The 23887-nt window shown below is 37.2% G+C and overlaps 1 protein-coding gene across 1 annotated transcript in view; it reads right to left on the bottom strand.

Moving 5' to 3' along the window:
- Nucleotides 1-8809: 8809 nt before the first annotated feature.
- The window catches only part of LOC114633096 (vomeronasal type-1 receptor 4-like), a 25955-nt gene continuing 10877 nt past the window's right edge, over nucleotides 8810-23887 (bottom strand). Inside the window, exons 2-3 of the mRNA XM_028781721.1 lie at nucleotides 16881-16975; nucleotides 8810-9181 (exon numbers count right to left, since the gene is read on the bottom strand). Coding sequence (XP_028637554.1) covers nucleotides 8810-9181; nucleotides 16881-16975 — 467 coding nt within the window. The remainder of the gene's footprint in view (nucleotides 9182-16880; nucleotides 16976-23887) is intronic.

Here is a 23887-nt window from a genome sequence, read left to right on the forward strand (position 1 = left end):
AGAGAGAGAGAGAGAGAGAGAGAGAGAGAGAGAGAGAGAGAGAGAGACAGGAGTCCAACAAGTCAACAAGTTGGTATGATGTTTCCTCATTTTCATTAAATTCTACAAAGTCTTTAATTTCTTTCTTTATTTCTCCCTTGACCAAGTCAACATTGAGTAGAGCTTTGTTCAGTTTTCACATGCATGTATGTTTTCCATTGGTTTTGTCATTATTAAAGATAAGCCTTAGTCCTTGGTGATCTGATAAGATGCAAGGGATTATTTCAATCTTTTTGCATCTATTGGGGCCAATCATATGATCTATTTTGGAGAAGATACCATGAGGTGCTGAGAAAATGTATATATTTTCTTTTTTGGGCGGGAGGTGGGAGGAATCAGTAAGGGGATAACATTTGAAATGTAAATAAAATATCCAATAAAAAATAAAATAAAATAGAATTCAAAAACATAACTTTTGGTGGTTTACATCCTGAAAAGACAGCTGGATCCTTAAGTATTTCAGAGAGTGCCTGTGGGACCATAATTCTAACAATAAGGCAAAGATCAATTGAAATGTGCCAAAAACTACACTGGAGCAAAAAAAAAAAAAGCATTTTCAATGAATGGTGTAAGAAAATTGAATTTACACATTCAGAAGAATAAAGTGAAAACTGTGTATTTCACTTTGCACAATATCCAACTCAAAATAGATTCAAGGTCCTAAACAATGATCCAAGGTAAAAGTGAAACCTGTAACACAGAAACTGCTAGAAATAAACCTATGCAATATTCTGCATAATATAGGCATGCAAATGGATGTTCTGATTAAAACTACATTTGCTCAATAATTGAGGACAATATTTTCATTTATAATATCATTTGTGTAAGAACATTCTATGTATGTATACATTACATTTGTGCATGCATGCTTGCAGATAGATATATATATATATATCTCCATACATATACATGTGTGTGTGGGTGTGTGTGTGTGAGTGTGTGTGGTGTGTATTGATTGTTTGGTAGCTGTCCAGTAGCTGTCCTGGTATCTTCTTAAACCAAAACATTCTTCACCAACCAATTGTTCTTCAGATGAGATATTTGGAGACGACACTTTACCAAAAAAATCTTTAGTATTTTTATATCAGGCTAGAAATTCTGTCATATTCATCATAACAGAATACAAAAAGTTACTGGTTCCTCATTCTGTCCAGTCTGATGAGTTTATTGTTATGTGAGTACAGTTCATATTGCATAAAATAATCTAAGAAATCACAACATACACACATGCACACATGTACACACACACACACACACACACACGAAAAGTAGGGTTCTTATGAATCTGAGCTACAGGATCATTTTATCTCCTTGACACAGAACAACCATGGCTATTCCAGAGGAATTCCAGTGAGAATACAGTATAATTATAATTATTATTAAATATTTATATATGATATAATGTATATAAATAAGTCTTATCCTCATTAAGTTGATAATGCCTACTAATCATGAACATCTACTCCACCTATGAACTGCTAGTTCACTTGAAGAGGCTGGTTCTTGAGAATCAAAGCTACACAATCTCCTGGACACAGGGCAACAACAGGCTATCCAAGAGGAATCCCAGTGAGGATCTAGTGTTGACAGTGTAGCAGAGGCCAGAGGTCCAGAACCAGACCAGTGTCTCATTGCAGTGAAAATTAAAAATAAAAGCTGTTTGGGCAAAAGAGTACTATATGACACACCTTGACAGACCACACTACCCACTAAGACATGGTTATTTGTTTTGTTTGTTTGTTTTCTTTGGGGTAGAGTTTCCAATGAAAGAGGACAGGAAGAGATATAAAGATGATTGTGACTGGGGATCCTGAATTGAATTTCACAAAGAATAAATTATTTTTTAAAGAAATAAATTGGAAAGAATCAAAAGTAAAGTCAAAAGCCTGTAATGTTTAGGGTTTACTGATCTCTATATCATTTTCTATGGTTTGAATATGTTTCACTCCTATAGATTCATGTGTTTGAATCCTTGTTGTGTAGGGAGTGCTACTATTAGCAAGTGTGGCCTTGTAGGAAGTGTGAAAGTAGGTATAGGTCAAGATCTTTGAAAAAGTGAGTTGAAGATTTCATGGGAATTATCATGAATCAGTATATTATTTTTGATAGGCTATACATTTTACTGAGCAGGGGAGATATTTTCATCTGCTATATCTTCTTCATCTTCATTCTACAATGATTTTAAACTCTTATCATAAAAGTTGTTCACTTCACTTCCTTGTTTAAACATAACCCAAGATATTTTGTATTACTTTAAGCATTGTGAAGGGGATGTTTCTCTAATTTCTTTCTCAGTCTGTTTATTCTTTATATAATGAAATGTTGGAGGTCCCCACCCCTGACTCACAGCAACTGGAATGCCACAGTCACACCAAGAAAATGAACTCACACCATAGATTACTGGGGCGAGTATACAAATGTCTGAGAGAAGACAGAAAGATCATGGAGCTGTGAAGACACAGTCTTTATAAAGGGTGTATCACATACATATAAGGATGCTGGGGACATGATGGCAGTGAGAATATGAAGCATTTGGTGGCTGGTGATGACTGGCTGCTAGAACTAGATTACTGAAATTTGGCTATGTGGAGCACCTGGTGGGGGAATGTGGGAAATTCTTGGTTTACCACAAAAGGAGAGATACTGGGTTTTATGATTTAATATTTTATTCAACTACCTTGTTGAAAGTGTTCTTTCAGTTGTAAGAATTCCACCATGGAATTTTAGGGTCACTTATGTATGTATACTATCAGATTATGTGTAAAGGAGTCTTTGAATTCTCCCTTTCCAACTGTATTAACATGATCTCTTCCAGTTGTCTTCTCTTTTCAGTTTTTATGTGTTTTGCGTATCAGAGTAAATATGGTTTTGTAAACTTAACTGGGCAGTATTATTTCTGTTTATATTTTGTGGAATATTTTTATGTGCAGATTTCAGGGGGTTCAGGACGTTAGAAAGTTTTCAAGTGTTTCTCACCTATTGAGATTCCTCTATTGAAATTTCTCTGTAATTTCTTTACCTCATTTTTCGATTATATTTTTTGCTGTCTCATTAGCTAGTTTCTTGAGGTCTTTATATATTTTAGATAGTAGTCCTCTATCAGATATAGATTTAGTTAAAATCTCTTCCCAGTCTGTAGGCTGCCAATGTGAACAAATCCATATGTTTATTTTGCAAATGTCATTTAATTTCATGAGGTCCTATTTAATATTTGTTGACCTTAGTACCTATGTTAATGCTGTACTTGTCAGAAAGCAGTCTCTTGTGCTTCTACATTCACCTACACAGTTTGACTAGCAACATTAGTTGAATTTCTCTTTTTCATGTAAGGTGTTTCTAGTTGTTTTTAATCAAAAAGTATGTATCCAGAATTGTGATTTAAGTATGGGCTCTTAATTTGATTCTAGTGATTGATGTGTCTGTTTTTATACCAATACCTTATTGCTGTTTCTATTACTATTCTTCTGTAGTACAACTTGAAACTTGATGTGTTTATACGTCTATACTTGTATTGTTCAGGATTACTTTAGCTTATTTTTTTCTGTTTCCATATAAAGCTGAAAATTATCCTTTCAAGATCTGTGTGGGAATTTGCTAGAATCTGATAGGGATTGCCTTGTGATCTGGACATTACTTTTGGTAGATCCATAAGCATAGGAGATTTTCCATCAACTTGTTATATATTCTTCTATTTGTTTTGTTAGTATTTTAAAGTTTTTAATCACACAAGTCTTTCTCCGGCTTTAGTAGAGTTACTCTAAGATGTTTTAAATTATCTGAAGACTGTGAGAAAGACTTTTTTCATTTTTATTTCTTTTAGTCCTTATTTTTCCTGTGTATATAGTAGAAGTACTAAGTTTTGTGAGTTTATTTTATTTTGTTCTATTTACAGAAAGGTTTATTGTCAGTTGTATTAGGTACTGACTAGAATTTTTAGGGTTCCTTCATTTTTTTTTAACTATCATATGTGCAAATAAAAATACTTCTGACATCCTTTCTAATTACTATTCCCTTGATCTCATGTTGTCTTAGTGTTCCAGCTAAGACTTCAAGTATGTTGACTATGTTTGTAAACAGTGGAAAATAGTCTTTTCTTTCTGATTTTCAGAGAATTGCTTTGTGTTTCTCTCTATTAAAGTATAAACTGTTATGGACTTGCTGTTAACTGTGTTTATTTTGTTGAGCACTGTCCTTTGTTTCCTTAATCTGTCCAGAATTTTTATTGAAGTAGTATTGGCTCTGGTCAAAGTTCTTTTCTCCATCTAATAATATGATCTTTTTTGTTTTGCCCTTTTATTTAGTTTGTTTATAATTACATTTATTGGTTTTCATATATTAAACCATTTCTACCTCCTTGGGTTGTAGTATATTTGAGCAAAGTTATGATCTGTTTTATATATTTTGAATTTGATTTGAAAATATTTTGTTGATAAGTGTTGCATACATGTACATGAGAGAAATGGTTCTCCAATTCTCTCTCTCTCTCTCTCTCTCTCTCTTCTCTCCCTCCCTCCCTCCCTCCCTCCCTCCCTCCCTCCCTCTCTCTCTCTCTCTCTCTCTCTCTCTCTCTCTCTCTGCTTTTTTAAAAAAATGTTATTTGGATATTAGATTAAATGGCCTCATAGAATGAATTGGGCAATGCTTCTGTTCTTGTTGTTCAATAATTTAAAGAGTGTTGGCATGGATATTTATTTGAAATGCTGGTAGAATTCTATGCCAAACCCATCTGACCCTGGATTTCAGCTGTTGTTTTGGTTTGTGTTTTTGTTCCTTTTTTGGTTGTTTATTTGTGAGAGACTTTTCATTCTTGTTTATGTTTCATTATTGTCTGTAGGTCTGTTTAAATTGTGTTTCTCATCTGAATTTCATTTTAGTTATCTGTATGTATGGAAAAAGGTTTTCCGTTTCTTTTAGATTTTCTAATTTGGTGAAGTATAGAGTTTTAAAGTATATCCATAAGATGCTCAAATGTACTATGGATCTGTACTTACATACTATTTTGTTTTCTAATTTTGTGAATTTGAATGTTCTCTCTCTGCATTTTAATTCATTATTTAAGTATTTGACAATTTTATTAATTTTATCATGAAAATAACATTTAGTTTCATTGATTCTTCGTATTTTCTATGTTGTTGTTTGTATTTTATTGTTTTAAGCCCTGAGTTTGTATATTTCTTGCTGTCTACACCTTTTGAGTGTGATTTCTTTATTTTTTCTTTGTTTTTATTAGTAACATTTTAAAATGTTAACCAACAGCTTTGTAAGTTTGGTAATGCTCAATAACCAGATGCCCATACAATAAGAAGTGTAACCCAAAACCCAACCTAGATATACCAACTACCTTTGACTGGTGGAGACACGCTAGATCTGCTTCCATGTTCCTCTTCCTCTCTCTCGGTCTCTGTCTCTCTGTCTCTGTCTCTCTGTCTCTGTCTCTGTCTCTGTCTCTCTCTCTCCCTCATGTCCTTGTTCTTCCTTTCCTTCCCCTTCTCCTCTCCTTACTCCTCCTACCATAGCTCCTCCTACATATCACCTTTCTTGTTTAAAAAAAAAAAGCTTTTCTCTCAAAATACAATTGGAGCATAACTATACCAATTTCTATCAGTAAGGTAAAAGCTAGACCTAATACCCAGTCCATCATTTTGTTGAATAACAGGAACCTCTGTCATCTCTCCTAACTAAAAGTCTTAGTTCTGAACCTGGATTTTTTCTTGGCTTTAGAATGAATGTCAGCTGAAAATCATCCTCTCAAATCTTTTCTCTCAAAATAAATAGCCGGACTTGGCTATGAGAATATAAGTCTTCAACCATGTCAGAAATCCAGAGTGACTGAATTAACTAAAATTATGGGAAGAACAAAGCACAGCTTCTAAAACTTAGCCAATTTATAGAGACTGCTGAACACCTGGACAGTCCCTATACTACAAAATATTGGAGCATCTGATCTTCAGCTTTCTGGCCCAGGATCATCTGACATATGTAGTGATGCAGAATTATTAAAGGCTGATTACTCTGTCTTTGCAGATATAATCAGTTTAATATTGCACAAGTATGTCCTTTTCGCTACAGTAATTTGTCTGTAGATGAAAAGAGGCAATTCTTGCCTAGTGGCTGTCTCACCACAACTGGAGTAACTCCAAAGATGCTCAATTTCTTCTTAGAATCCAAGACAGGGAAGCTGTCAGGAGAAGACAGGTCTCTAATCAAAGTGAACATTAATACAGAAATGTCTGTAACATCAATTCTGTGGACTTCTGACGTTTTGAAAACCAACTATCCATGTAAAGCGATGTAAGTTAACTCCTCTCAGCTATTTGTAAATAAAATATAGAAAACACCCTAACAATAAACTCAGAGCCATGAATTTGTTATAGGCCCTTAACTCACAGGCTAACTATCTCAAATCAGTTAAAAAGAGTTAAAGGAAGGACTGAGCCTAAACCTTGTATTCCTAAATTGGCGACCAACATGGTGCTAATTCCAAGAATGAACGAGTCACTTCCAACGGGACACAATGTCTAGACTCCTGTTTTCCCAGCGCATGCCCTGCATACGCTCTCTCGCTTCTATTTTACTGTATGTCCACAGACCCTTAAAATAGAAGCCACATCGACATGCTGGCGTGTTCACACAGCCACGTGTCCCCACAATCTCTGCCCTGATGCGCTCTCCCCCACCCCCCATGGCATTTAGGGCCCAGAGCAGAGATACAGGAGTCTTACACAAACTCCCGCTGACATCTGACTAGTTCATTCCTGCCCAAACACCAAGCTTTCTGCGCCCACTACTATGACGATCTCTGCCTCCTTGAGACATCTACTCCAGACAAGAGACGTAGACAACTCCAAGACCACACGCTCCCAAAGCACACGGGACACCATCTCCCTCTGGTTAGTGGTGGACAATAAACACAAAGCCAGCTCAGAAGCTCTCTCCGCTGTTGCCTGCGAAAACCGTGAGTTACACCTCTGTCCACCCACCCTCTACCTCCTCCCTCCTTCTCGTGCTCATGGCTAATGTCTTTCCTCTAATTGTTAACTACAGTCTAACTTCCACCTAATTAAAAAAACTAAGTTTCTCTCTCCACATGTTCCCTACAAGATGGCGGAGACTGCTTAATCTCCATTCTTTACTCCTCCCCCCAAAAAATCTCCCGCACTCTGCCTGCCAAGATGTTTACCCCCACCCCCCTGCCCCCCAGAGGTCAGCCTTTCATGCTCTGTCTACTGGCTTCTCAAGACACGCTGCCTGCCGACAGAAGTTTTCCCCTCCCCTCTGACTGAGAGCTGCCTACCGCCTTCTCCCAAGAGCTGCTGACTCTAAGTGCTAGCCTCTAGGTGTCTTCCCCTCCATGGCTCAGCTTTACACAGCCTTTTACTCCTTCTGGCTCTGTTATCAAACTTCTATGTTTCTCAATTTAAACTTTTCTTCAAAGTTAGCCTTTCTTTTCTCTAAGAAAAACAAAGGGAGGAATGCCCTGGCTTCTAACAGGCCCCCTCCCCCACTGATTTTAAACCCTTAACTAATAATTTTCTCACAAACAGAGATACCTACAGCAACGTTTGTGCTTTTCAACCAAAAATTTTTCGCTTTTTGTTTAAATGTCTCCTTTTCTCTCTAATACCCATGATATATTCCCAACATTTGTTTCAACTTTTAAAATTTCTTCAAGGTTTGAAAGTCATCTAAATCTACTTTCACAGGTTAAATCAACATGCTGATCACCACCTTTCAGTTAACAACTAATTTTCCTTCACAGACAAACTGTGGATGATTACCCCAGATATTATTAACACAATGTTTTCTCCTTCAGCCATCCAATTTCCTCAAACACCTTTGGCTTTCCAGGAGTGATTTAATACCTAATATCTAGGCTTTCCAGATACCTCCTCGCTGGAGGTGCTGCTTCCCTGTGATTATATCCACAGATCCAACAGAGGAAAGCTGCCTACATCTTGTCAGACGACAGACTCCAGAGACGAGCTGATGCCGAGACGGCGCCACCTTCTGGAACCTGCTAAGCTGCCTTCTACCAGTCATCTCTTCTGACTGAAGACCAGCTGCGGATGAACTCTTGCCAAAGTCACATAGCTGAAGTGACATGTTAGTGAAGAAATCATAATGTCTATTTAGATTAATCAGATGTCATTACTCTCAAATTGTACAATATGTATTTAATTGATTCAATGATTCCTTGCTTTCCCAACCCCAACCCTCAATTCCCATTACCCTTGGCTTGATTATGCTACACCCCCCAACCTGTGTGGTGTTTTCTTTTGACTTCCTCATCCAAAATTTTGATTACAGATGACACCTCTCCTAAGAGTGGGAATTGTGGGGCAGTGAGCTGTGGAGGCCAGAAAGCCTGGTAGAAAAGTCTTAGAAGCCCTGGCACCCTCCGGGATGGGAGGTGCTTCGGACCTTCCCAAGCCATCTGACTCTCTCAGCTTCAAGCCCTCAATAATCCCTCCCACAGAGAGACTCACATGGGAGTCACTTGTCACATGACTCCACCTTCAGAGATGCCCCCCTTTTTTATAAAAGAATAGAGGGTGGGATATGGGACTGTAGAATCCTGGGTGTTCGGCCACGCCCCCAGAACCCAGAGACCTGACACGATGTCCCCTTACTAGATCACTGTAAGGCACAAGACTAACAGGTCTCTGCCTAAAGAAAAGCCCCACCCACTTCCTATATAAACAAACCCCTTCCGACATTTTTCAGGAAAGCTCACCACTCAGAGACATCTCCATGTCAATAAATCTGGATGTCAATCATTCTCACGTGTCTCTTGAAATCCTGTACTCATTGTGTAAGCCAAAACCCATGCAACAGGGCGGGAGTGGGAGAGAGCTAGTGAGCCACGAGACACTTCCTCTTGAGAGCCATGGTTTCCAGAATGTCCCCACACGCTGCGGCACTCTCGCTGAGCCACAGTGCCTGGGACGCTCCCCGCCCACTTCTGTTTGTGCCCCCCCGCGTCCCACCTGGCTCGCAGGGTCTGGGCATCTCCACTCTCAGGACTCTGCAGCCGCTTGTAGTGGAGAGTGCTGCCTCCAGTGGAGGTCACGGCTCCCAGGACTGCCCTAACATCTGCACGTGGGCGGTGCCCAACACTAAATGTGTTACATAGGCACAATGCCTATAAGAGTAACAATATTAATCTCATTTCTATATCAATAAGAAACTCGTAGCAATGAAAAACGTACATTTGAAATCAAAGTAAATTTTATACCATTTAAGAAATTATAACTTCAGCTTAATAACAATTATACAGATTTCTACCAACAGATTATGGCTATGCAATAAATTCTAGCTATTTCTCCCTGTTCCAACAAACCCACTACTTTTCCCTAGAAAGACAGCTCAATATTAACCACCTCAGTCCCCAAGCCCAGGGAATAGTTATGCTGACTCTTCATTAACTTCTTCAAGCTGATTACTGGTGTTGAGATATTAGAAGAGGGGTGGGGAGAAAAGTAAATTGAAAAGCCTCTGATGTCTGTGTCTTTACTGCATCCAACTGAAATTCCAGGACATCAGAGGTTTGGGCAGATTTGCTCAGCTTGCTTGATGAGTAGATACAACAAGGCTGTGTACTCTGTAATATACAATTCTCAAAACAAATTTTAGTATCAAGATAATTTTTTGTTTGAATTCTGTAATCTAGTCTTCTGGCGGCCTACCTCTGTCATGTCTAATTCCTATAATTCTGGGAGTTTCTATGAGGGTATGCTCCCACCATCCTTCCATTCCTGCCTCCTGCTCTCAAATTCCCCAACACTAAGGAATCCAAACTTTCAGGCACCAAGGCCCTCCACTTCCACTGATGCCTGACAAGATCACCCTCAACTACCTATACAGGTGGAGCCATAAGTCCCTCCCTTTGTGTTCTCAGGATGGAGATTTTAGTATGGCTACACAAGCTTTTTTCTTAGGACCATTTGCTTGAAAATTGTTTTCTAGCCTTTTACTCTAAGGTAGTGTCTGTCTTTGTCACTCAGGTGGGTTTTCTGTAGCATCAAAATGCTGGGTCATGTTTATGTATCTTTTTAATGGGGAATTGAGTTCATTGATGTTAAGAGATATTAAGGAACAGTGTTTGTTGCTTCCTGTTATTTTTGTTATTAGAGGTGGAATTATCTTTGTGTGGCTATCTTCTTTTGGATTTGTTGGAAGAGGATTACTTTCTTGCTCTTTCTAGGGTATAATTTCTTTCCCTGTATTGGAGCTTTCCTACTATTATCCTTTGTAATCCTGGGTTTGAGGAAAGATATTGTGTAAATTTGGTTTTATCATGGAATATCTTGGTTTCTCCACCTATGGTAATTGAGAGTTTTGCTGGCTATAGTAGCCTGGGCTGGCATTTGTGTTCTCTTAGAGTCTGTATGACATCTGTTCAGGATCTTCTTGCTTCCATTTTATCTGGTCGGAAGTCTGGTGTAATTCTGACAGGTCTGCCGCCGCCTTTGTATGTTACTTTGCCTTTTTCCCTTACTGCATTTAATATTGTTTCTTTGTTTTGTGCATTTGGTGTTTTGAATATTATGTGACAGGAGGTATTTCCTTTCTGGTCTAGTCTATTTGGCATTCTGTAGGTTTCTTGTGTGTTTATGGGGATCTCGTTCTTTAGGAAGGTTTTCTTCTGTAATTTGGTTGAAGATATTTATTGGCCCTTTAAGTTGGGAATCTTCACTCTCATCTATCCCTATTATTATTTGGTTTAGTCTTCTCATTGTGTCCTGGATTTCCTGGATGTTTTGTGTTAAGAATTTTTTGCATTTTGCATTTTGTTTGACAGTTGTATCAATACTTTCTATGATATCTTCTGCACCTGAGATTCTCTCTTCTATCTCTTGTATTCTCTTGGTGATGTTTCCTTCTTGACTCCTGATTGCTTTCCTTGGTTCTCTATCTCCAGGGTAGTCTCCCTTTGTGATTTCTTTATTGTTTCTACTTCAATTTTTATGTCCTCGATGGTTTTGTTAAATTCCTTTACCTGTTTGGTTATTTTTTCCTGTAATTCTTTAATGGATTTTTTTTTTTGTTTCCTCTTTAAGGGCTTCTACCTGTTTACCTGTATTCTCCTCAAATTCTTTGAGAGTGTTCTTTATGTCCTTCTTAATGTCCTCTATCATCATCATTAGAAGTGATTTTAAATCTGAATCTTGCTTTCCTGGTGATATGGGGAATTCAGGACTTACTAGTGTGGGAGAACTAGTATTTAATGATGCCATGTATCCTGGGTTGCTGATGCTTATGTTCTTGTGGTTGCCTTTCAACATCTGGATCTCCTTAGAGCTACCAGCACTGTCTCTGACTGAGCCTGTCTTTCCTATTATCTTGATTGTGTCAGAACTTTGTGGGGTCCTTATTACTATTGGGGTTAGAGCTGGGGCCCAAGATCTGCTAAGTACTAGGGCCCAGACCGGAAGGAACCAGTGCCCTGGGCCAGGAGTGAATTCTTGGTTCCTAGTGGCTCCCAGTTACTCCCTGTTTGGGGCAGGTGTTGCTGTCTCCTTGCCTAAGATACTGCCCAGGTTTGAGCTTCTGCGATGCCTGCTTCCTCTGAGTTTTGTGAGATTGGGTGCAGAGCTGCCACCCGGGATCTGATCAGTGCTTGGGCCCAGACCAGAAGTGATTTCTTCATTTTGTCCTTGATCTCTTGTGTCTACTATTCAGTTAATAATATGAGATTGCTCCTTTTGCTTTGTTATTTTCCCTTAATATTGGCAATCTGTACTATGAACTTTCCTTTCAAAACCACCATCGTGGTGTTCTGTAAGATTGGGTATGTGGCAAATAGATTTCCATTCAATGCTTGAACATCCATTTTATTTATTTTATTTCTTAGTTTTATTTTGAAGTATGTTTCATTCAGTAGTGACTTGCTTTTTTTCCATGACATTTTAAAATTTCTGTTGTTGATACCCGGTTTTAATCTGGAGTAGTCATAAAGTGTGCTGCTCGTAATTAAATTTGTTATTTGATTTTATTTTTTATTTTTTAGTCTGTTGAGATTTCCTTTGTCTTTGAATATGTGTTCAATTTTGTGAAACATTCTAAGAGGTGCTGAGAAGAATGTTTGTGCTTTTAATATGAGTATAATGTTCTGTACATATGTTATGTCGATTTGGTTTATAATATCAATTACCCTGATCATATCTGTATTTTGCTTTTGTCTGCATGATCTCTTTATTTTTGAGAGTGATAGACTAAACTTACCCACTATCAGTATTTGAGGGTCAGTATGTGATTTAAGCTGTAGTTGCACTTTCTTTACATACTTGGTTGTCCTTGAGATTGGTTCATACTTGTTATAACTTGAGGTGTCATGTTGAAGATTATTTCAGTATGGAATTATATAGTTTCTTCTTTATCACTTCTGATTAGTTTTCTTTTAATGTCTATTTTGTCAGATATTAAAATGGTTATACCAGCTTGCTTCTTAGGTCTGTTCTCTTAGAATGTTTTTTTCTGTCTTTCTATACTTAAGGACATCCATCCTTGAAGATAAGATGTTTTTCTAGAATGTAGCAGAAGATACCTTCTGCTTTTGCATTTATTTATTGAGCCTGTATCTTTATTGGGGCATTGAACCCATTGATCTTGAGAGATGTCAGTGTCCAGTGTTTGTTGGATTGAGGTTTATATATATCCCATTTGGACTTCGTTTCTGGGTTTATTTATTTCTTGTATTTTCTTCAGTGCTATAATCACCTTTTTGATCGGGAGTGCCCTTGTATCACCTTCTATAAATCTGGATTTGTAATTATATCTTGTTTGAATTTGGTTCTATCATGGAATGTCTTATTTTCTCCATTTAGTGTGCTTGCAAGTTTTGCTGGGTAATCTAGGCTGGCATCTATGGTCTTTCAGAGTTTGCACCATCTCTTAAGTTTGTAGCACCTTTGTTCATTCCATCAAGTTTTAGAGATTCCATCAAGTAGCCAGGTAAAATTCTAGGAAGAGAGAGAGTGGCCAGCTACATCTAGTCCTCGATTTTAGGGGGATTTCTTCAAGTTTCTCTCCATTTTGTTTGATGTTGAGTACTTGTTTGCTGTATATTGCTTTTACTATGTTTAGGTATGGGCCTTGAATTTCTGATCTTTCCAATGCTTTTACAATGAAGGAGTGTTGAATTTGTCAAATGTTTTCTCAGCATCTAATGAGATGATCATGTGGTTTTTCTTCTCTGATTCTGTTTATATAATGGATTATAGAGATGGATTTCCATATGTTTAATCAGTCTGGTGGTTCTTCAGAAAATTGGACATAGTAAGACCTGAGGACCCAGCTATACCACTCTTGGACATATACCTAAAAGACTCTCTAACATATAACAAGGACACAGGCCCCACTATGTTCATAGCAACCTTATTTATAATATCCAGAAGCTTGAAAGAACCCAGATGTCCTTCAACAGAGGAATGGATGCCTGAAGTGTGGTACATTTATACAATGGAGTACAACTCAGCTATTAAAAACAATGATTTCATGAAAATTTTAAGCAAATGGATGGAACTAGAAAATATTATCCTGAGTGAGATAACACAATCACAAAAGAAAACACATAATATCTACTCACTGATAAGTGTATATTAGCCAAAAAGCAGGTCAGAATACCCAGGATACATCTCACAGACCATATGAAATCCTAGAAGAAGAAAGAACAATGTGTGGGTGCTTTGGATCTTCTTAGAAGGGGGGAAAATAATTATGGGAACAAATATGGAGACAAAGTGTGGAGTAGAGACTGAAAGAAAGGACATCTACCTAAGGATCCATCCCATATACACTCTCCAAATGCAGACATTATCATGGACATCAAGAAGTGTATGCTAACAGAAGCCTGATACAGCTGTCTCCTGAGAGGCTCCTCCAGAACCTGACAAATACAGAAGTGGATGCTGGCAGCCAACCATTGGACTGAGCACAGGGTCCTCAATGGAGTAGTTAGAGAAAGAACTGAAGGAGCTGAAAGGGTTTGCAATCTCATAGGAAGAACTACATCAACCAACCAGAACCCCCCAGAGCTCCCAGGGACTAAACCACCATCCAAGGAGTAAACAGGGAGGTACACATGGCTCCAGCCACATATGTAGCAGAGGATGGACTTGTCAGGCATCAATGGGAGAAAAGGCCCTTGGTCCTGTGAAGGCTACATGCCCCAGTGTAGGGGAATGTGAGTACAAGGAGGTGGGAGTGAGTGGGTGGGTGGGGGAATGTCCTAAGTAAATCAGAGGGATGGGGATATGATAGGAAACCAGCAAACGGGATAACATTTTAAATGTAAATAAAGAAAATATCCAATAAAAGGGAAAATATTAATAAGTAAAAAATTAAATAAGTAATAGTTACTTTTCTACACCTTTGACCAAAATGTCAGAATTATCAGTATGATGGGAAATTTATTTTGGTTCATACTTCTTCTATGGAGTCTGGTTATACACTTGGCAGTTTTTCTGTCTCATGCAGCTTTGATCCTAGATCTATGGCAAGGGGTGGTAAAGGAATAAAGAAAGAACATTCTCACAGACAGATGTAAACCCATCTTGAATTGAAACCATTCTCTGATGCTGTTCCCACTTAAATTATGAATTTATATTTTTAGTTACAACACAGAATATAGTTGTCACTTTTGTCCATCATAGGTTTTTGTAGGTGAGGAGTCCCAAGTTGGAAATCTCTAGGATGAAAAAGTCCTAGTTGGTAATCTCTTAACACAATGATCAGTCTATCATAAAAATTAACACTCAGTCTCTTGAGGGATGCTTTGCCATTCCTTGTGTGTCAATCACAATTGTGTTTTGGCTTTCTTCATTTACCATGGGCCAATACTTTAATTTTGACAGATTAACATTTCATGTTCACATCAAAACGTATTATTGTCTACTCTGTCAGGTTAATAATGTCTCCATAAAAGAATTTTAACATATTTCTGGTTTAAGCAAACATATATGCTTAGTGATGAAACCCTAGCTAACTACTAAGAACAATTAGGGTCACAGATCATAAAGGAGAAGCATCTACTGCCACATTACTAAACCTGCATGATTTCTAACTACACTCTAAATGTTTATTCTATCATAATATAAGTATAGGTAAGCCCAAGCTGATCTAATATGTGAAATGTGATTTACAATAGATGAAAACCATTATAGAGAACTGCAACAAATTAGAAATATCAAGAACAGGAGGTACGGGGTTTCCCAGCCCTGTTTGATACATCTACAACACAGTGGCTACACATAGGCTCAGAAATCATAGTGGAAGATACATTGGAATGTGTGCAAGAGCCAGAGGAACAGGAAGCTAGCTGTGAGAATTCATCTCCTGGAAATATCAGAGAGACTACACACATGAAGTCTCATCAATGGGGCTTCCTAAGCAAGCCCTGAACAATGAGGATTCCAACATGTATGGTGACATAGAAAGGATGATTTTAATATGCCCACAACCATAGACAGAGAATTTGAGACCACCAAGGAATGCTGAGATGGGAAAAATGATCTTTCCCAGAGAAGAACCTCTCATTTTCTCATGTACTAACAACTTGTTGCCCTGAAACCTAATGTTTATTTATGTGAGTTTCTGTGTAGTTGACAGTAAAGAACTAGCACCAAGAATTTGACCGGAATGGAGATGTGAAAATTGGAGGGAAGAGAGATAAAGGGAGATGTTAAATTAGTTATAATTAAATTTCAAAAACAATAGTACATCTATAAAGTTTTGTAAGTTTGTTTTATGATAGATCCATAAACTGGAGGCCTCCAGAAGGAATACTGCAACATATAAACTCTGCATGCAAACTACATAGTCAGGTATGAGTTTAAGATTCTTGGACAGAACATCTTGTGGTTTGGGGAAGGCTGGAGGACAAGACAGGGTCAGGGTATGGAACAAGGAATAATCTAGAAAACAGAGAGGTGATTTTTTTAAAAAAATAATTTATTTTTCTCAAATCATAATTCATTCAGACAGGGGCTATAAACACAGAAAGTCAGGATGTGGGGAAGAGAATGACACTGGAGTGTGGGTGTTCAGGGGGAATACAGATATCTTTCAGAACCGGGTATTGGCTGGGTGAAGTTTCAGGGGACAAGTCACTATGACAGAGAGATGATTTTTATAGTAAACAGAAATGATTTTGTAACAAGTTGAGTACTGATAAGAGGCATCAGGCTGGTTCATTACCCAAGGAAAAATTCAATACTCTTATGTTGCTAAAAGCACATAATAATCTGGAAATAGTAATAAACTAACCCCTAGACCCTTACCTTTATACTCAGAGATTAGTTCTCTCAGCCTTCAGAGAAGCTCTTTTGGCTTTCTATGTTGAATAACACAAAGGTCAACATTTCTACAAGTTACTGACAATAAGAGACTATGACATTCCCAGAAAAGCTTATGGGGCATCTATATAAAAATTTTTCCTTCCAATACTCAGAGGTCATCATGGGAGAAGAGGCAGAAAAGGGATTAGGTACTTCATGATGGTTGATGATTTCTAGGAAACAGATTTTTCCCCAAGGCAAAACAAAGGTCTTGCACAGATGAATTAACTTGTTATGATCGTATATACCAAACTTGCCCAAGATCGACCTAGAAAAATTCCAGCTGATTGGAGTAGGTGTGGAAGTCTCATTCCTAAATGAAGGGCCAATGATCACAAACATCTGATGGAGAAAGAATCAAACTTCTTTAAGCTTTCAACCTTTGCCCTGCCGGATTATGCCACCAACCAGGCAGCATACACCAGCTGATATGAGGCTTGGGACACATATACAGCAGAAGACAGCATGCCCTAGACTCAGTGAGGGGAGAAGCACCTAACCCACCTGAGAGTTGAGATCCTGAAAGTGGGGAGGTCTAGTGGAGTCGCAGATATGGTGAGCAGTCAGGCAGCATACAGTGAAGGGGGACAAAGACTGGCCTGTAAAAATGATTTAAAATAAAAATAATAAAATAGTTTTAAAAGTTGACCAAAAAAATAAAAGATTTCAAGCTTTCAGAAACTACTCATGCTGTTGCCATAGGGACATATTAGCATCAATAGTTAGGGTTCTCTCTCTCTCTCTCTCTCTCTCTCTCTCTCTCTCTCTCTCTCTCTCTTTAAATTTGATTGTTTTAAGGAACACATGAAATTTGGAGGGAATTATGGTAGGTAGTTAAGAAAACAACAGATTTAGAAGGAAATAATAATTTATAGACATTAGTTAAACACATATGCCTGTATGAACCACTCAAACATTTTAAGTAATGAATAATGCAGATCTAAAAATAAACTATGCTGATTAGAGTTGGAAGAAATCACTGAGGACAGGAATCAAAATCATCACACAGATTTCTTTAACTTTCTTATAAGTCTGGATTGATAGTTTTTTGCACCTTCCATAAGAGACCTCTGTGTATTCAGGGATCATGAAACCACTCTTAAAAACATTTTATCCCTTTGGATAAAATCACAAGAAACTTTCTGTAAGTAGTTTTTGTTAATATACAACTAGAACTCACGGTGAAATTCAAAGTGCTCACCTGGCTTCTTGCCAATGCAGGAAAGTTCATTAAGCACACCCAGAGTCATTAATAAGCAACTGTATAAGAAAGTTGCTTAAACCTGAGGTCACTGACTCTGTGATTAGATCTCCCTCCAGAGCTGAATTTTTCATTTCATCCTCCTTGTCAGTGACATCACAGGCTTTGGGAGATGGAATCATCTATTTAATTTTCCAGTTGTTATTTAACATAAATGCTTTAGAGAAAGTTTCTTGTAAATTTATCCAAAGGGATATGATGTTGTTAATAGCATTTTCATGATCCCTGAATGCTCACCAGGACTCTTAAGGAAGGTGCAAAAATATTTGAGTGTAAACTCATGAGAAAGTTCAAGAAGTGACTGTAACTGTTTGGTTGGATTCCTGTTTTCACTGCTTTCTTCCAACACTAATCAATATAATTTATTTTTAGATTCCATTCTCTTTTACTAAAAGTGTTTGAGTGGTTCATACAGACATATGTGTTTTACTCAAGTCTATAAATGTTTATTCCCTTCTAATTCTGTTCTTTTCTCAACTATCCATACCAATTCCCTCCAAATTTCATTAAATTGGGGTAATTGGACAATTGTGGCATAAAATAGATTAAAGATGATCTATATATCTCTATATTTTTCTATACCCATTTCTCTCTCTCTCTTCCCCTCTCTCTCTCTCTCTCTCTCTCTCTCTCTCTCTCTCTCTCTCTGTCTTTCTCTCTCTGTCTCTCTCTCTCTCATATATATATATGCTCTCTCATATAATTTCTATTTCCCTTTTTGTTGTGTATAGAACAAATCATATTGATTTAACATGGTGACTCTAACACTATAGACATTCCCTGAGATTGGACTTGCCCAAGGTTCTGAATTGCTCCTTTAGACTCACAGTGTCATGTTATTATTTTTAAGTTCTTCACATCAAAATGACTTTAACTGTACAAAGTTACTCACCATAATTAGGCTTCCTCATCCCAGATATATAGAGAGAATTCAACATATACTCACTAATAAATATATTTTCATCATGTGTATGGACACAAAAACTGAAACTACAACACTATCATTGGATACCGGAAAAGGTTTTGATAATTGCTGTCAACAATATATCATAAAACTCATGGATATGAAAAGAATAAAGGGATTATACTTGAGCTTACTGAAGATTACATGTACCACACTTAAGCCAACCTAATGGTAAATGGGGAGAAATCTCAAAGCATTCCACTACAATGAGGAAGAAGACAAGATGTTCTAGTCTCTAAACTTCTACTCAACAAATGATTTAAGTGAAACGCATAAGCTAAGAAAGTCAAACAAGAGAGTGAAATAAAGAAATGCAAATCAGAAAAGAAGTCAAAGTATCTCTATTTGCACATAATTTGATTAAAGTGATTCTAGCATAAAAGATTTCCCAAAATTTCCACTCAACACTGTTAGTGATGTTAATTACACCAAGTATTTATAAATTATCAAACATATTATTACTTATGTTATATATCAGTGATGACTGTGTGAGAGAGAGAGATAAAGAGAGAGAGAAAATAGAGAGATTAGAGGAGAGCATGAGATACAAAGACCTCTGTGTGTGTGTGTGTGTGTGTGTGTGTGTAATAGTGAGGACATCTAATATGTGACATGCATATTTCTTGTAGCTATGTGTATAACTTTAAAAATAGCATTCAAGCTCTTGTGTTGGCCTTTATAACTGGTAGAGCAGAGGAAGGCAAGACTTTTCTTGCTTCAGGAAAACCTATCTTTGACAACACAAAACAGAACAAGTCCCAGAGACTTAGGGAGTCCCAGAGACCTGGGAAGGGAGATATTGCCAGGAATAAGTGTGGGTGAACTTTGCTCAGATGCCCAGCAGTACAGATATGGAAACTGAAGCGACCCCTCCCATAGTCAGATAGGAGCCACAGATAAGGGATGGGGATACAAATGCATTTAAACATTTTTGACTCAACATTGCTGCTGTTGAATAGCAATGCATAGATAAAAATGGAGCCTAGACTGAAGAAATGGCTGACAAGCGATTGTCTCAGCTTGGGATTCATTCCATGGGTGAGCACTATTATTAATACTATAGTGTGCTTGCAGACATGAGCCTAGTATGTCCATCCTTTGAGAGGATCTACAAAGCAGCTGACTGAACAGATGCAAATATCTACAGCCAAGCTTTAGACAGAGGTTGGGGATCTCAATGGAAGACATACAGGACAGACTGGGGAGCTGAAGAGGATTGTTGACCACAGGAAGACCAGCAGTGTTTAACAACCTGGACCCCTGGGAGCTTCCAGAGACTGAGATACTAACCAAAGAGTATATATGAACTCTTCAGAGATCCTTGACACATGTGAACCAGAGGGCTGCCTTGTCAGGCTTCAGTGGAAGAGGTTTCTTCAGAGTGTTGACACACCAGAATGACAGGATGTAGTAAGGGTCGCTCTTTAGAGGCAAAGGGAAGTGTGGATGAGGTTAGAAGTCTTCATATGGTGTAAATATAAATAACTAATAACTAAAAAATTAAATAAATAAGTAAGGAATAATTACTTTCCTACACCTTTGATGAAAAAATCAGAATGAACAACTTGATGGGAAATTTATTTTGGCTCATATTCCTTCTATGGAGCCAGTTTTGCACTTGGCAGTTTTTTCTGTCTCATGTAGCTTTGGTACTAGATTAATGGTAAGGATGGTGAAGGAATGAAGAAAGGAGATTTTCAGAGACACACATAAATGCATATTGAATTAGTGGTGTACTCTGATACTGCTGCCACTGAAACTACACTTTTGTCCATAGCAGCATTTTTTGTTGGTGAGGAGTCTCAGGTTGTAAATATCTAGGTTAATGAAGCCCCAGTTGGTAGCATCTAAACACAATGATCAGTCATTCATAAAAACTCACACTCAGTCTCCCAAGGAAAGCTTTGCTATTACATGTGTATCAGTCACAAATGTGTTATGGCTTCACTAGATTTCCATGAGCCATTTTTTCTTTTCTTCTCTTTTCTTTTTTCTTTCCTTTCCTGACTTTTTTCATTTTTCTGTTTTTGGACAGGTTAATAGGTGATATCCAAATTGAAATACATTTCTGTCTAGTCTTACTGTCAGGTTAATAAGGACTGCATAAAAAGAATTTAAAATTATTTCTGATTTAGGCAGAAATATATTCGTAGTGCTAAAACCTTAGGTAACTACTCAGAATGATTGGGGTGATAGATCATAAAGGAGAATCATCTCTTGCCATGTTACCAAAACAGCATGATGCCTCACTACACTCTAAATGTTTATCCTATCATACAGATAAGTGTAGGTAGTCCCCAGCACATCATACATGTAAAACTTGATTTTCTATAGTGAAAGATAAGTTGGAATTCTTGCAAAATCCAGAGGAACAGGAGGCTAGCTGTGAAAATGCTTCTGGAAATGTCAGAGAGACTATACACATGAATTCTCATAAATGGGCCTTCCTAAATAAGACCTGAAGAAGGATGATCCTGACAAATACAATAACATAGAAAGGATAAATATCATTTGGCTACAATCATAGATAGAATTAGAGACAAATAATGAATGTTGAGATTGGGAGAAATAGTCTTGCACAGAGAAGAACCTGTCAGTTGGTCATCTACTACGAACTTGTTAGTCCTGACATCTAATGTGTATGTATATGTGTTTCTGTGTATGTGACTGTAGTTAAAGAAATAGAATGGCAAATTTGAGAGAAATGGAGATGTGTACATTGGTAGGAAGAAAGAAAAGGGGGACATTAATGTAGTTATAACTAAATTTCAAAAATAATAATATATTTTAAAATTTTTTTGCAATTTTGTTGTATGAAAAAACCATAAATTTGAGGATTATAGAAGAAATATTGCAAAGTACAAACTTGGCAGGCAAACTACATAATCAGATAACAGTTTAAGAATCAGAATCTTGTGGTTTGGGGAATGCTGGAGGTCAAGACAGAGTCGGGGTCTGGAACAATTCATATTCTAGGAAAGAGAGAGATGATTTTTGTAGTAAACTGGAATGATGTTATCTAGTAACAAAATGAGGATTTGTCAAAAGAGACATCAGGCTGGTTCATCACACAGCGAAAACCTTAATACAATCATTCTGATAAAAGGACATAGCAATAAACTGGAAATAGTAATAAACTCGCTGCTACATTCTCACATACTCACATTCTCACATACATACTCAGAGATTTGTACTTCTCTGAGTCCTCATTAGAGAAACGTTTTTGGCATTCTATTGTGACTAACACAAAGATCAACTTTCATTCAAGAGGATGAGAATAAGAGACTCTGAAATACCAAGAAAAAATATGAGACATCTATACAAAAACCCTTCCTTCTAAAACATGGGGAGTCAACATGGAAAAAGAGGCAGAAAGAGAATTATGCACTTCATGGTGGTAGATGATCCTTAGTAAACAAGATTTGTCCAGGCAAAGCAGAGTTCTTGCACATGTGAATTCACTTGTTATGATCATATGCACAAAACTTCCACAAGATCAACCTGGAAAAATTCCAGCTGAGGGCACAAAGTGAGGAACTCCCACTACAAGATGAAAGCTAATGGCCAAAATCAGCATGTGAGGGAGGAAGTATCAGATATCTTTAAGATGTCAAACTTTTAGAGATTAGTGTTGTCTCTGCACTAGGCACATATGAGCATCAATATTTAGTTTTTGATTGAGTGTTTTAAAGAACACATGAAATTTGGAAGGTATTCTGGTGGGTAGTTAAGAGAGAAACGGAATTATAAGAGAATAATCATTTATAGACTTGAGTAAAACACATATGCCTGTATGAAGGACACAAACATTTTACATATTAAAGAATGTATATCTAAACATAAACTATGTTGATTAGTGTTAGGAGAAACAAGTGAAGACAGAAATCCAAATAATCACAGAGACTTCTTAAACTATCTCATGAACCTGTGCTCAAAGTTTCTTTCATCTTCCTCAAGAGACCTGGTGAGCATTCAGGGTCATGAAAACACTATTAAAAACTTCTTATCCCTTTGGATAAATTTACAAGAAATTTTCTCTGAAGCATTTTTTGTTTTCTTGTTGTTAATTAACAACTGGAAAATTTTATAAATGATCCTGTATCTCAAAGCCTGCAGTGTCACTGCTATGGAAGTTGAAATGAAAATTACAGCTCTAGAGGGAGATCTGGTCACTGAGTCACAGATCTCTATCTCAGGTTTAAGTCACTCTCTTACACAGAGGCTTATTAATGACTCTGGGTATGCACAATTAACCTATTATCCTGCAGTGGCAAGAAGCTGGGTGAGTACTTTGTATTTCTGCCTAAGCAGTAGAGTCTGCAAAAAAGACAGTCTTGGGTAAGCACTTGGATGTGCTAAAAGGAAACTGATGCAGAAAGAGATACATGGAACAGACAGTGAAGGCAAAAGAATATTTCCATTATTAAGAAATGATACAAAAAGTTAAAAGTTTTTCTCACCATGGTCCATTCCCTGTCATTTCTTCCTGTAATATAAGTCCCCAATGAAGGTTGACAGTAGCAAAAGGAAAATGCAGTCCATCCTTGAAGATGCTAAATGATTGTGATAAAATTCAATGTGATAACTCACCTTATGATTCATGTTGTGTATACTAATTTAAAGTATTATATCATTATTTAACTTATCATGGTTTCATACCATAGGAAATATTAGAATGAAAATGTATGTAACAAGCAGTCCTGGGAAGTGCAGGATTTCAACATGTTTCTGGTGTGAAAAGAATTCATAAATGACACTACACCTCTACCTGGTTACAGGTGGTAATTGAGACTGTGTTGATTAGTCATTGTTTCACTGTCAGATTTGAAGCCTCTCTCTCTTGAATGTGGGAAGGTAACATGGAAAGTAAGTTGAAAATAAGTGTTGAGCAATGACAGACAGGATGAAGTATATCTTGGTTTGTTCTCCAATGTTTAATAATTCTTTAAGCCCAACGTGATATCATACCTGTTCTCACTGTTTATTATTGTTCTTGGAACACAGGCACTTTTTCTTGATATCCCAGTGGTTCTATTCCTCAGATAAATTTATAGTAATATCTAGTGCTATATCTCAATGTATTATGTTTAAGGTTTCAAATACATTCTTCAGATTTTACAATATTAACTTGTTTTATTGAACAGAAATAACACAGAAATTATCAAAGAATTAAGGATGTATTGAAAATCTATAATTTCAGCATTTGGGAGGCAGAGTCAGTCAGATCTCTGTGACTTTTGAGGACAATATTGGCTACACAGTGGTATCAAGGACAACTAGTGTCAT

Source organism: Grammomys surdaster, unplaced genomic scaffold (assembly GCF_004785775.1).
Source record: "Grammomys surdaster isolate TR1022 unplaced genomic scaffold, NIH_TR_1.0 520, whole genome shotgun sequence".
In the NCBI taxonomy this organism is placed as follows: domain Eukaryota; kingdom Metazoa; phylum Chordata; class Mammalia; order Rodentia; family Muridae; genus Grammomys; species Grammomys surdaster.